General features: G+C 36.7%; 1 protein-coding gene across 2 annotated transcripts in view; it reads right to left on the bottom strand.

The window, feature by feature from the left end:
- The window catches only part of Clk (circadian locomoter output cycles kaput protein Clock), a 42,429-nt gene extending 31,115 nt beyond the window's left edge, over nt 1-11,314 (bottom strand). Inside the window, exons 1-3 of one of the 2 annotated variants that reach the window (XM_074172158.1) lie at nt 10,982-11,314; nt 413-454; nt 205-353 (exon numbers count right to left, since the gene is read on the bottom strand). In XM_074172158.1, the coding sequence (XP_074028259.1) occupies nt 205-353; nt 413-454; nt 10,982-11,019 (229 nt within the window). In that variant the 5' untranslated portion in view covers nt 11,020-11,314. The remainder of the gene's footprint in view (nt 1-204; nt 354-412; nt 455-10,981) is intronic. The other variant, XM_074172159.1, reaches the window with a different exon arrangement.
- Nucleotides 11,315-14,247: the final 2,933 nt, after the last annotated feature.

The raw sequence follows: 14,247 nt of genomic DNA, 5'->3' as shown, positions 1-14,247 counted from the left end.
CTCTGAATCCAGTTGCGTAGTGATTTTTTCAATAAAAAAATCGCTAATAAAAAATCCCGATTTTCGAAGAAAAAAGGTAGACCTTTTAGTACTTGACATTTAAAACAAAAATTATTGAAATCGATTTACAACTTCAAATTTTAGGGGGGTGTTTCCATTAAAAATAGATCACACTGTATATCCGATGTTTCGAAATGTACTTACCATTGTGATTCTTTAAAAAAGAAATCGTTGATTTGAGAACAGTCGATTTGTCCATCTTTCTACAACCCGTAGAAACCATTGAGCTTAATTCACTAACGAGAAGATTGAACTGATCTCGTCGTTTTTTCTCACTCAAATTTCTAGATTTCCTGAAAGAATAGATGACTGAGCCTTGTAAAGAAGAGGTGTATATTTTCATAATTCTCACCGTTTTGAATCTTTATCGTCAGAATCATCATCCATCATATCACTGAAACAAAAAATCAAATATATTACAAAATGTCAAATAATGATTGTACTAGAAATAAATGACTCAAAATCAAGTTGAATTATAGCAAAGAAATATTAGCAAATTATCAAATTCTATTGAAGGAATAATCAATGGATTTTCACATTTTAACCTTTTTTGTTTTATGATTCTAAGATGTATTGAAAGTAGATCATGAAAGTTGCCTTTTTTTCCTGTACCTTTCCATGAGGACCCCTCCTGAGAGGGGTCCTCAGGGGTCCTAACTGACTGTATATTGTTCGGTTTTTTCCCTCATCCCCATTGTTCTTGATTGAACAAATTATCATTATTTAATTTCAACCTAACCTAACCTAACCTAACCTAACCTTCTCAAAATCTGTTATCTTACTGTATTTTGAAATACTGTGAATAAGGCATGTGGTTAGTTATAGCTCTACCAGAAAGATGAAGCTATGTTTACATTATACTGCTAAACCTAACCTAACCTAACCTAACCGCTCTGAACATTCCTCTTCGATGAAGTAGGATGTTTTCTCAAATTCTTATTTTGCTGATCTACCCGCCAGAAGCCACACAGTGAGAATTCATTGTGGGTTGCTTCTATGGAAGTATAGTTACAGGGAAACACAAGATCCTTCTCAAAAATACCGAGAGACTAGCAACGTCGTATCATTATCCAACAAGAATGTATTTAGAAGTCATAGAAATACACAAACACCAAGAGAACTTCAACAAAAAGCAAGAGAGAACATATCTACCGAAGCATTGAAAGGCGCCAAAACGAATCGCGCGGGAAGTACGCGTGAACCCGCCATTACAGAAAGTGCGCGAAAAATCAGCACTATAAATGACATGACAGAAATGAGAGCTTTAGTTTTAAATGTACTGAGATAGTTTAAGCTTGGCAAATCTAGCAGTGCCTCTGAATATTAGATGCGCAGTAGATCAGCTGGTGGAGCAAGGCGACAGGTTATCAACATCGAGGAACTCGAGTAGAGAACATCGTATTAGTACACTAAAGTGGAGAAAATGGTCTGTGTGTTGTGGTGAACTGTAAATTATTTGTTGCCTTCTGAATTGCTTTCGAACAGTAAACTGGAGAAACGAGATTTTCAGGGGACAAAGCCAAAGAACTTGTGAACAACGTATCAGGATTTATGCAAGCGGAAGCAAGGGCAGGTTGAATGAGAACTCCTCTTGCGGAAGTGGGAAGTTATAGTAAACTTGTACCCGTGGATTGGACTACCTATAGGGCGCGTCCCCAGGTGGCGGATAGAGGAACGGCCAGGGGACTGGAGGCCCTGTCCGGTAAGCCAATGTGGCTTTACGGACGGGGTCGCCGGACTTCTGGTCAGTGACAGAAATAAGTAGGGTGAGGGGAGCCAAAACTCCCCAAAACCATTTGCAAAACATGCCACCGTGGACCAGCCTACCCAAGCTAAGGTGTAAGGGATCGTGCCGACAACTGAATGGCCGCAGGGTGATATGCGGTCACAAACGATCCCCTTGGGGAACTGGGCGAAATATTATTGTAATCAGCCTACCTCTGGTAATGCGGGGTTCTGTCAGAGGTGACCAACTCTTCCCTTGCTACTCGTGGGAACACACATGAATGAAACAAACACAACAGAAACAACAAAAACAAAAACCAAACCCGAGGCTGGACATAAGTACTCACCTCAATCTAAGGGATGAACAGAAATGTCCACCCCAATCTACCGCTTGGAATGGAGCTGGACATAGCGGATCACATCGTGATGTGATACAAAGGCCAAGGCGTAAGCGCATTTGCGGCGCCGAGGCCAAAAGGAGAAGGGGAGTGAAAGAGGCAGGAGTTGCAGTAACTATAAGGGCACCCTCCTCCTTTCCCCACTCCACCCCCAACAGCAAGGGCACTTCCTGCGGCGAGCGAAAAAGAGCTCCGCCTTTAATAAAGGCAAGGAACCGGCTGCCCCTGCAGGAAAACTTCCTCACTTGTGCACCTCCACAGAGGGAACCCCAAGAAGGTTGAAGAAGCCGCACAACGACAGTAATGACGCTGCACCTTCCACTGTGAGACACCTCAAAGTTGCCAAAAAGAGTGTGTGTTCGGCGAGTCTTTGCCTACATAAGATTCGTCAGAATGGTGTGATATAATTTGTGTCATATGTCAAATTAAATAATAAATACAAAGTTTTCAATTTTCTAGAATCTCAATTAGAATCGGATTCTAAAAACACTTTATTGTGTGATTTTCACTAGATAGTTTTACAAAAACGCAACACGTGTTTCGCCATACAATGACTTCCTCGGGCGTGTCTTAATAACTAATCCTACACATTAAATGCTATATATACCTTATTCTACAATTTGAGGTACCTGAATTTCAAGTACCTGATTTTTTTTTACCTAAATTTGTAATGAATTTAATTACCTGAGCTTATGTTACATTTTCCACATTTGAAAAAATATTCAGTAACGGAGAGTTATTCAACTCTAATTGATCATTCAGTAAATTACCCGAATTCCTGAATCTATTGATTTCTAAACATTCTAGAAGATTGAGTTTCAAACTCTTCTCTTCTAAATGTAACACATCGTATTCCTGATTGAACTCATGTCCTTCTGCCAATAGGTGGTTTGCAAATGTGGAATTGGTCTTTCTATTTACAAAGCTACTTCTGTGCTATTTAATTCTTTGGGAAAATGTTCTTCCTGTTTGGCAAACATACAGTTTTGGACAAGAGCCACAAGTCAGCTTATATAATCCTGATCTATCCAATAACGAAGTTTTGTCTTTATTGTTTTTAATAAATTTACTTAGATTATTATTCGTTCTGTAAGCCACGTTTACGCCTTTTTTCTTCAAAAAACGGGCGATATTCCTGGTTGGTTCACTCAAATATGCCAATGTCCTAGAACTGACGTTATCGCATCTTGAATATGGGTAGACCAAGTCCATGGCTTGCTTTTGAAGTTTTTTGGTAAGAATGGCGTTTATAATATCTACTTTGTAACCGTTATTAACCGCGATTTGTTTGATCAAATTCAGCTCTTTCTGGAACTCCCTATCAGACAGTGGAATAATCAATAATCTGTGAAGCATACTATTGAATGCAGCAACTTTATGCTGGTAAGGGTGTGTGGAGGAATTATGTATGATAATGTCTGTTTACGATGGTTTGTGAAAAATTGCAAATTCATGTTTATTGTTATTTTTCGTAATGGTTAAGTCAAGGTAATTTATTGAATTATTCACCTCCCTCTCCGTGGTGAATTTTATTGACGGGTGGATGGAATTGGCATATTCAATGAACTTGCCTAATTGCCTATCAGTACCAGTAAAACATACTAAGATATCATCTACGTATCTGTACCAGTACAAAAAACTGTTAGCTAACTGATTATTATGGATTTCCTACTCTATGTTCTCCATGAAAATTTCCGCCAGCAAGGGTCTCAAAGGGTTTTCCAATATTAGTCCTTCATTGCATGAATAGAATTTTTCGTCAAACTGGAAATAATTTTGAGATAAACAAATGGTGAGTAAATCTACAATTTCCTGTCTTATCAGTGGATTGACGTGGTTTTTGTCTAAGAAACCCTCAACTAGTCCAATTGTTTCAATTGGCGGGATACTGGGAAATAAATTTTGCACATCAAACGATATTAATTTGGCGTTATCCGGAAGAATTACGTTTTTAATATTATCCACTAATTGATAAGAATTATGCATACTGAATTTTGGCTTGAAATTGGTATAGGTTAGAATCAATTTAATCAAGATTTCTGAGTTTTTCACGGAAAGTACCGTTACAAACAACACCACTGGTCTAATCGGGAAATTGGTTTTGTGTAATTTAATAAGGGAATACAGTTTTGGTGGTTGTGGATTCATGATCAATGCTCTACAATTATCCGTTCCATTCATAACCAATTCTATTGTTTTGAGAGTTTCCTTAACCTTTTTCTGGTACATAGTTGTAGGGTCATTCCTCATATATGATTCCATCATATATTTGTTACGTTAGGTTAGGTTAGGTCTACAGTGAGTTGGTCTATTCGACCCTCCAACGCAACCCGCATAGATTTATTGTGGCTCACACCTATTTCACACTCGGACAAATAAACCCAGCTTCTTAACGAAGCCGATTAGTTTGTATGAACCTGAATCGGTCCCCAGCTTGGCAGGCACAATGTATATGTATGCTCTGCTGTTTCATCATTTTCACTGTCTTCCGACAGTCCAAGTCTCTGCATATGATGGCTCAAATGACAGTGACATGTAAGAAGGCCTGTTAGACACCGTAGTTCATCCCTACTGTAGTCCAACAACTGTTTGGTATCAAGCTTCGAAGGGTGAATAAACGCCTTGGAGTGAGCCAAACCTGGAAGATGCTGCCAGAAGTCCATAAATCCAGGTGTTCAATGTTTATTTGGCAAAGCCTAAAGCGATGCTAATGACAGGTTCTGGTCCGATGAAGCTACTTGCAGCACCCTCCTTTGCAAGGGTGTCAGCAGCCTTATTGCCTTCCAGGCCATTATGGCCAGGAATCTAGACCAGAGAGAATCTGTCAAGTCTTCCTTTCGAGGAGAGTCGTTTTTGGCAATTTGCTACCAATTTAGACGTTGCTCGGTAGGAACCAAGAGCTACCAACACCTCTTGACTGTCCGATAATATTTTTATTAACTTATGATATAGACAGGTAGATATCTCTGTCCTGGGTCTGCGACTAAAAATACATGCACTAGAACCGGAAGGTGTTTTTGATCCATCTGTGAACCAACAACTATCTGCTCTTGAGGTCATTTCCAGAGGTCATTTCCAGAATTCTGTGACTTCCAACAGTCTGTTGCACTTTGCATTGAATTGATTTGTGCAATTGGCAATGTGAACAAGTCTGTATGCAGTCCATCTACTCTCTCCAGAAAAATATGGAGAGGAGGTAGAGCTAGAAGGATCTCCATGGCCGCTGACGATGTGGTACTGATGGCACCACTGATAGCCAGACAAGCCTGTCTCTGTAAGCCAGAGAGCTTCGCTTGGGCAGTTTTCTGTTAAGCTTTCGGTCACCAGGCAATTGCACCATAAGTGATCATTGGTCTGACAATCATCACATAAATCCAGTGGATTTGTTTGGGATCTAAACGCCAAGTTCTACCACAAATCCTTCGACACGTCCATAGAGACAGTCTGGCTTTGTGTAAAGCTTTTTCCAAGTGAGCGTTCCAGGTGAGTTTTTTATATATAAATATCTTGACACTGTCAAGATATTTCACCTCCGTTCCAAATGGAATGACCTCACCATTGAGAGAAAATAGCGTTAGATCGTCCAATTCCCTCCTCTTGGTGAAGGGGATCAACACAGTTTTGTTGGAGTTGACAGACATCTGCTTCCTCAAGAAAAACGTGCTTTGGAGGAGCTTCAGGTTGTACATCCTTACAATGTATTTGATAAAAAGTTTTCAGCACTTTATAAACTATAACGATCAAAATAAAGTAGAAACTGACAACTGACGTAACGTAACGTCAAATTCAGTTTCAAAACCAACCTCACGCTAGTTTTGAATCATCATGAATTCGTTTCAAATTATAGTTGATATGACGTCAACGTTTCAAAGCCAGAATAAATGTATTTGAATCATAGACGAATACGTTTTGAATGCATGAGCGTTAGAAAACGCCTCAAACTATATATAAATCACTTAATATCCGATAAAATGACCGTCAGTTGAAAAGTGTTGCCAACTTAAATTCATATACAGCTGTAGAAACTACCCTTTAGTAGCCCCATCTGTGAGTAAGCGTACAAACTTTTCAACCCATCCAGTAAATTTATCGGGAAATTCATGCGAATGATGAATTCAATAATGTATATAATTTCAGTGTACAACAAACATAAATTTTTTGATTTGGCAAAATTCTTCTTCCTCAAAAATTGCCGCAGTGTTGTTCACTAAAGCAGTAAGAGCAGTATCCTTCAATTCGTGTAATTATAAACATAAAATTATGCAATTATGTAATGTACCGTTAATCCCGCCAAAGTGTTATTCATAATCGTTTTTATACCAATAATAAACATCATGAAGTAACTGCATTTCAAAATAAATATTTCCACTTGCAGTTTAGAATGCTGTGCGTAACCCTGAAATATTTGTACCTGTTCTAGTGACTATTCATTACTTTCTTATAATATCATATGAGTGTACTGTTAGTGAAAGTGAACATAACAGTAGTCGCACCTTTTTTCATAAGAAAAATTTTAAAATATCAAACTTACCGAGGACAAGGTGGTTGAGTAAAGTTCAATTTGATGAAAAACCTCCAGAGATAATATACCTCACCGATACTTCTGTATTGAAACGTTACTTTAAAATTTTTTATTAATTCTATTCTCGGACTGAGTCGTTCCTAAACTTTTACTATCCACGAGTATAGCTATAATAATTTCAAAATTCAATCTCCAACATCTACATATCCAACAGAAATTTATGATTTAATGCCAAACCTAAATTAGACACAGGGAAGAAATCTGGTATAAACACTGCATTTCTTTAATGTCCCCCCCTTTTATTTTTTGTACTGGTCAACTCACAAAATTGAAATTTGAGATAATGAAATTGATGCATGAATACTTTATTTTGAAGTGAAATTGACAGATGAAACTTTCAAGATGGCGACTGGACGCCATCTGGAAAAAATTGAATGGAAAGGGGGGTCTAGTGACACATCCTTTTGAAGCTCCTGGCGAATACTTCACAAACCTAGTCAATATCTTCAGCTATTACAAAATAGCGGAATATTAAATAATTTTCTGAAGACAAACTCGTTAATATCGAGATTTCTAGAAATATTCCTTTTTATCTGCCATATGGCAAGTCCAACAATACAATACAATATCTTTATTCCTTAACCCTTTCAGTCATGAATTATGAAACCGTTACAATTTTTTTTTTTATCATTTTCCCAGTAATGGATATTTTTGACAATAATTTGAACCCAATTACCTTGTGTTTTCAAGGACAGACATGTGCACTGTGATGTACAACATGACTGAGGTAGGAGTTGAACATAAAAAAATTATATGAAATGATCCACAGGTTTGCATGAAATTCATTATTTGGTATGTAAAGAACCAAAACAGTATTTGTCTCTACTTATACAAAGGGATACGTTGCATTTGGTGCATTTTATGTATGTTCGAGATTTACATTGCGCCTTCTTCGCACCGTCCTATCTTCTCACAAAATATTGGAAAATGGCCTAAATTATCAAAACGGACATCTGCAACAGGTCTCACTTGTTTGATAATTTCGGTAGAAATCAAAGAATCATTGAGAGGACTCGCGGAAGCCGAGGATGTCGTCGGTCTTCCTCGTTTCTTCACAGGTATTTTGCCAGATAATATTAGAGCTTCAGCCAAGTTTTGCCGGAAATATATTAGATCTAGGATGTATTTTATATTCCAACCACGAGTTGCCTACTGCCATATCTAAGGCATGTGAAATAAGCCGAACTGTCCACTTTTTCGATCTAATGAAAGATCTGTAAACGGAGATGAGAAAATCACAGTTATCGACTCCTCCCATTACATTATTATAGAGTGATACTACTTTTGGGCGTGGTACCTCTATACAGAGTGGTCCAACGAAAAGCATGCACCTTGCTTTTCTCCTTTTTTTGTAACTTAACGCAAAAATGTTCGGACAGGTCAATTTTGCTTTTGAGGGGGACACATTTTAGATGTATTTTTCTACCTGTGCCTCAAACTCCCTAACGAGGGTGAGTAACAACCCTAAAATTCGAGTGATATATCATTTGAAAGGGCACAATATTATCTTTCCAATGATACTCAATTTGTTGTATTTCACTCAAACATGTAGGTATTATGAAGAAAAACAACTACAACCCAGTACTTTGAAATGTGTAATTGACTTAGTAGAATCCTACTTCAGCAAGTGCTGAAAATTTGACCCATTTGCTTCCATACAATAATACAGATTTTGTTCAAATCTGTTCCTAACATTCTGTAGCATATCAGGTGTTTTTCTTCTGCACTCTGCTGTAATTCGTTGGCGAAGATCTTCTATGGACTCGGGCTGCGTAGCAAAACATTTATTTTTCAAGTGTCCCCAAAGAAAAAAGTCTAAAGGCGATAAATCAGGTGACCTGGCATCCATTCGATGGGACCTCTCCTTCCAATCCACCGTCCAGGAAACCGGTCATCTAAAAACTCTCTTACCGGAGCAACATAGTGAGGAGGTGCTCCATTTCGCCGGAAATGAAGTCGATCATCATTATGATTTTGGTCATTTTCAATTATTTGTGTTATGAGAGGATCAATTGTATCTTCAAGCATGTTCAGGTAGACCTCACCAGTTAAATTCCCAGGAATAAAAAGTGGCGCTACGATATGACTACCTAATATGCCACACCAGACATTGATTTTTTGAGGGTACTGGGTATGGACCTCTCGGAATGAGTGTGGGTTACTGTCATCCCAGTAACGGCAATTATGCCTATTCACAGCTGCATTCAAAAAAAATGTACTCTCATCGGAAAAGCACGTGTTGAATGATAGGTGCGAATCATCAATTAGTAGCTGGCTCAGTTGTTCACAAAATTGCAGCCTTCTATCAGGATCATCTTCATTGAGTTACTGTACTAATTTAATTTTGTACGGATGAAATTTATAGGCTTTTAATATCCGTATTATGGACGAAAAGGAGACACCTGAGGCTGCAGCAAGCTGACGGGTACTTTGAGTTTGATCCAATTCAACATGTCCCAAAACAGCGACTTCCACTGCTTCATTTCTGATCGGTTTCCGTGGCTGGTGTTTCACATTACAGACAGATCCGGTATCGACAAACTTTTGAACTAACTTGGCAACGTACGAATCATTCAGATTTTTCCCGATATGACTGTTATTAAAGAGGCGAGCAGTAAGTCTAGCACAACTATTATGTTGATAATAAAGTTTAACAATTTCAACTCGTTCAGGAATGGAATGAACCATTTTCACAGTAAAGTTGAAATAATTTCAAAAGCAACCGAACTGAATCAATGAACGTTTGCTTAAATTCTTTTTGTACACTCATCTGCTGTTGGTATTTGAACCAAAAAACGCACGAGAGAAATTGAGGAATGTAGAAGTGATAAAAATGCCGTTTTTTTTTTCGCATTTTCATTAACACCAAAAATATCGAGTAAATGTTCTTGCTTTTTTTATAACTATTCAAGTAAATACAACAAATTAGGTATCATTGGAAAGATAATTTTATGCCCTTTCAAATGATATATCACTCGACCCCACTTTCCATTTAAAATTTTAGGGTTGTTACTCACCCTCGCTAGGGGGTTGAAGGCACAGGTAGAAAAATACATCTAAAATGTGTCCCCCTCAAAAGCAAAATTGACCTGTCCGAGCATTTTTGCGTTAAGATACAAAAAAAGGAGAAAAGCAAGGTGCATACTTTTCGTTGGACCACTCGATATAAATTGAAATGGGGAACCTGTCCTTAGGTATAGGTTGGTTAAACCGGCAGAACATTTAGGAATCGCATGTAAATGTATGTAAATAAAAACTGTTCAACATATTCAAGTCATCTTTTAGAAAAAAATCATATCTTCAACAGAGATTTCCAAATTTTACACATAGAAAATAAAGGCTTGAAGCCAAATCATTCGGAAGCAATGGAAATTGATAAACTCAAGAGTTCAAACATTTTACTATATACTTATGATGTACTGTTTGGAAGCTTTGGTGTAGTAATGAATATTACTGGAGTTTTTCCCCAACACCAAATCGTTATTTTTAACACTTCGACACGTGTTTCGATCACCAAGTGATCGTTTTACTGAATGACCAACTGGATTGAAATAGATCACCATTACTGAATTGTTTTTTTTCTTAGGAACAGATATTATACTGGTATTCTTAGACATATTGTTATTGATGTAGAATTGATATAATATGCTTTAAGTAATCATAATTGGAGATGTACCTGAGGTATATAAAAGTTGAGAAGATGTAGTTACTAGGTAATTACGATTTGAGTATGTACCTGAATAGGTAATTCTCACTGGTGATTACGTGGGGTTTATAAAAGAGTAAAACACTAGTTTTTAGAAGTTATTCACTACTGTGTTAGCGAAACATGTCGTGATATTTTTGAAAATCAATTTCTATGGATCTTCATCAAGTAATGGCAGGGTCAATCAGAAAAAAAAAGTTTTTTATTTGCAGTTGAAATGATTGTATCCCACTTTATTTGCCTTCCGGAAATTTTCTTTGTTTTATTCACCATGTTTCCTATTCATAAACCCATACTGAGATTTGATTTATGAAATTTCTTTAGGAACGATATAAATCAGCAAAAGGGTTATCTGACATTCTCCAGATTTTTAACAAAACAAATACAATCAACGGTGATGTTGTTTTGTTTCTCAAAATTCAATATGAATTCGGTTGTGATCAACTTCGTATTCGTATATTCCTACACAGCCACTGAGCCATAATCGGCCTATCCCATTGAGATACTTACTCGAAACGTCTGGAAGATCCCTTCTTTAAACTGGACATGGTAGCAGAAATTTCAATTTATGTTTCCAACGCATAAAACCAACCAGAATGATCACACACATATTGCTTCTTTTCAAAAAACCGCACAATATTTTTCGGCACGCATCGACACAACACACACTTCATCATTTAGTTGTACTCCCACATAATCAATTAAACGCGGCGGCACATTTTGCGAAATTTCGAAAATTGCGATAGCGCAGAACAACAATAAAACAAATGAATAAACAACTGCTAGCAGGAATAATTCATTCGTCGCAAACGCTCCGCTCTAAAGTGTAAGCGGAATTATGATGGCGCTTGCGCTAATGTACTATTATCAGTTCATAATCAATCATGTTGTAATAGGAAATCTGGCCAATCAATTTCACGGCCCTCGTCAGGGCCGGATTCCGGAGTGGGTACACTGTCTGAAGAGACACGAGAATGGGCCGCATGCAAAAGTTCGGTAAATTTTCGTTATGTGGACACCCGGCGATTTTGAAAAAATGTTTGACTGTACTCACGTATTTTGATGCGTATATTACGAATCCGAAGAAAAAAACGGCGCTCTCCCTTATTTAAAAAGTTACGGCCCTTCAAAGTTCAGAAAAGGGCAACTTTCCAGCCTTCTTTTTCACTAAATAAACTATTTTAAAACACAAGCATTTATTCACTAGGTCACCTTTACACCTTATTCCTCCTTCTTTAACACTTTTCACTTCAATAATCAACATTTTTCTTATAAAAATGTTAAAAAATGTACGGAACTGCTTTTTGGTTACATATCACTGTATTTTACGTTTTTAAGGTTGATGATATGGTTGGTACGACTGATGCAGTCCATATTCCTGAAGTAATTCAAATGTTTTTTACCTTCATTCTTTAGATCGTAAATTGGTTTTTGGTGGTGCATTACGAATTTGAAATAGTAGGCGACGGCAAATACCAACCGCTTTTTTCTGAAATGTCACTAGTAACTAACCTAAAAATAGAATAATGTCACCAGGAGAAGCATTCGTTTTTAAATTAAGTTTTTTATAAGAAAAATGTTGATTATTGAAGTGAAAAGTGTTAAAGAAGGAGGAATAAGGTGTAAAGGTGACCTACTGGATAAATACTTGTGTTTTTAAATAGTTTATTTAGTGAAAAAGAAGGCTGAAAAGTTGCCCTTTTCTGAACTTTGAAGGGCCGTAACTTTTTAAATAAGGGATAGCGCCGCTTTTTTCTTTCGGATTCGTAATCTACGCATCAAAATACGTAAGTACAGTCAAACATTTTTTCAAAATCGCCGGGTGTCCACATAACGAAAATTTACCAAAAAACTAATAATGCTTGAAAGAGAAATTCACTCAAAATTATGAAATAATATTCTTATTATTTGTGTGTTTGGAACCTTTGGTGTAGTAATAAATATTACTGGAGTTTAATCCCAACGCCAAACCGTTATATTAACACCTCGACACGTGTTTCGATCACCAAGTGATCATCTTCAAGAGAAGGATCAAACCAAATCTAAATACAATGTTGTCCTTATTTATACCTACCACAGATACCTCTGCTGGGTAGGTACCTGCGTCTTGATTGTCTAAAAATTCATTTAAGATTGTTGCCTTATCTACTAGTCAGATAAATCCGATAACTAAAAATATCATTTCTATTAGGTATTGGTCCACAATCGTTATGACTTATTTCTAAACTCTCGTAGGCATCTAGATGCTTATTGGTGTTAACTTGTCTAACTAATCTTAATGAACTATGGAATGGTTTTGTTGCAAACCATGATGGTCTCTACTGCTGATTTTTCTGGTCTTCCATATTTTAGGTGTGCTAAGTATCCCTTATATCTATTTCTTGATCTGGCTAAAGCCATCCAATTCTTCAATGTTTAATATGGATGCAAAATACATCCATCACTCAGATAAGTCATACTAACAACACACGTACTAAATCTGAGCAGAAAACAAATATTCCCCTCTATAGACTGACACACACACATAAATTTATATCATACTTTGGTCCAAAATTGTTAAACCCAGTCCCTATAGATATCAGAGTCATTCCTAATAAACCTAAAATGAAATCAAAACTGAAATAATATGTGAACCAAAATTATAACAAACTGAAAACCGTACATGAACTCGAATAATAATAAGAAACACAAAATACAAACAAATAACCATATTCTCCCTCCCTCACGATGAATTAAACTTTATTTTTTTCTTCTTTCTTCTCACCACTCATTAAGTGAAAAATCAGTGTAACCCAGGTTGATGACTACAACACAAGCATTGCTTTCATTCCATTCCAGTTTTAGTTAGATCTTTCCTTTTTTTCTAATAGTTTATCAAGTTATCTAGTTCTAATTTTGAATTCATATTGTAGATTATGCTTACCTGAATAAAAAAATTATTAAATCTATTTGTCTTTCCATAATATTTTGCATTGCACTCCTTGCATTTAATTTCGGAAATTCCAGATTCTCGACTTTGTCCTTTGGATTTATCAAAAGGCTCTGTAGTGTATGACTTGTTTTGAATTCCACCTTCCTTGAAAATCTTTCCAAAGCTCTTTGTGTATTAATGGAATGGAACGGAGATATATTTATCTTGGTTTTCGTCGTTTCTAAAAGCCGAGATTTTCTTCATTCTCAGCCTAAACGTTTTCTTCTTTATAATATCATCTACAATACCGTTGAAGAAACCTAGTGATTGCTATTTCCTGTATTGTCACTTTTCCTTTTGTAAACCTATCACATGAAAGAGGAAACGTCAAAAGACGAAGCACTATAAAATTCAACCCGGCACACTGTGGACAGCACAAACGTGCTGGATTGAATTTTTTAGTGTATCGTTTTTTGACGTTTCCTCTTACACGTGATACGTTTACAAGTGACAGTACAGGAAATAACTGTCAGTAACGGTTTCTCGAGGAGAATTGTAGATGATATAGTAAGGAAGAAAAAGTTTAAGGTTGAGAATGAACGAAATATCGATTTTTAAAAACGACGAAAACCAAAATAAATATATCTCAGTTGTATGCCACCAATACACGAAGAATTAAGGATTTTTTTAAAGAACTAGTTATGAGGATAGTTTTTAAAACAAGTCATATATTACAGAGCCTTTTAGGAAGTCCAAAAGGCAAAGTCGAGAATTCGGAAAAGTCTTGAATTTACGAAATTAAATGTAAGGACTGCGATCTATTGAAGTAAGATATAAGGAACACATAGCACACTTAAAATATGGA

The sequence above is a fragment of the Leptinotarsa decemlineata genome, unplaced genomic scaffold (genome assembly GCF_025532065.1).
Source record: "Leptinotarsa decemlineata unplaced genomic scaffold, Ldec_3_MD MMD2_tig00000035_RagTag_RagTag, whole genome shotgun sequence".
Lineage (NCBI taxonomy): Eukaryota > Metazoa > Arthropoda > Insecta > Coleoptera > Chrysomelidae > Leptinotarsa > Leptinotarsa decemlineata.
Note: the sequence above shows the minus strand (reverse complement) of the source record. Positions and strands in the feature narration are given on the sequence as shown.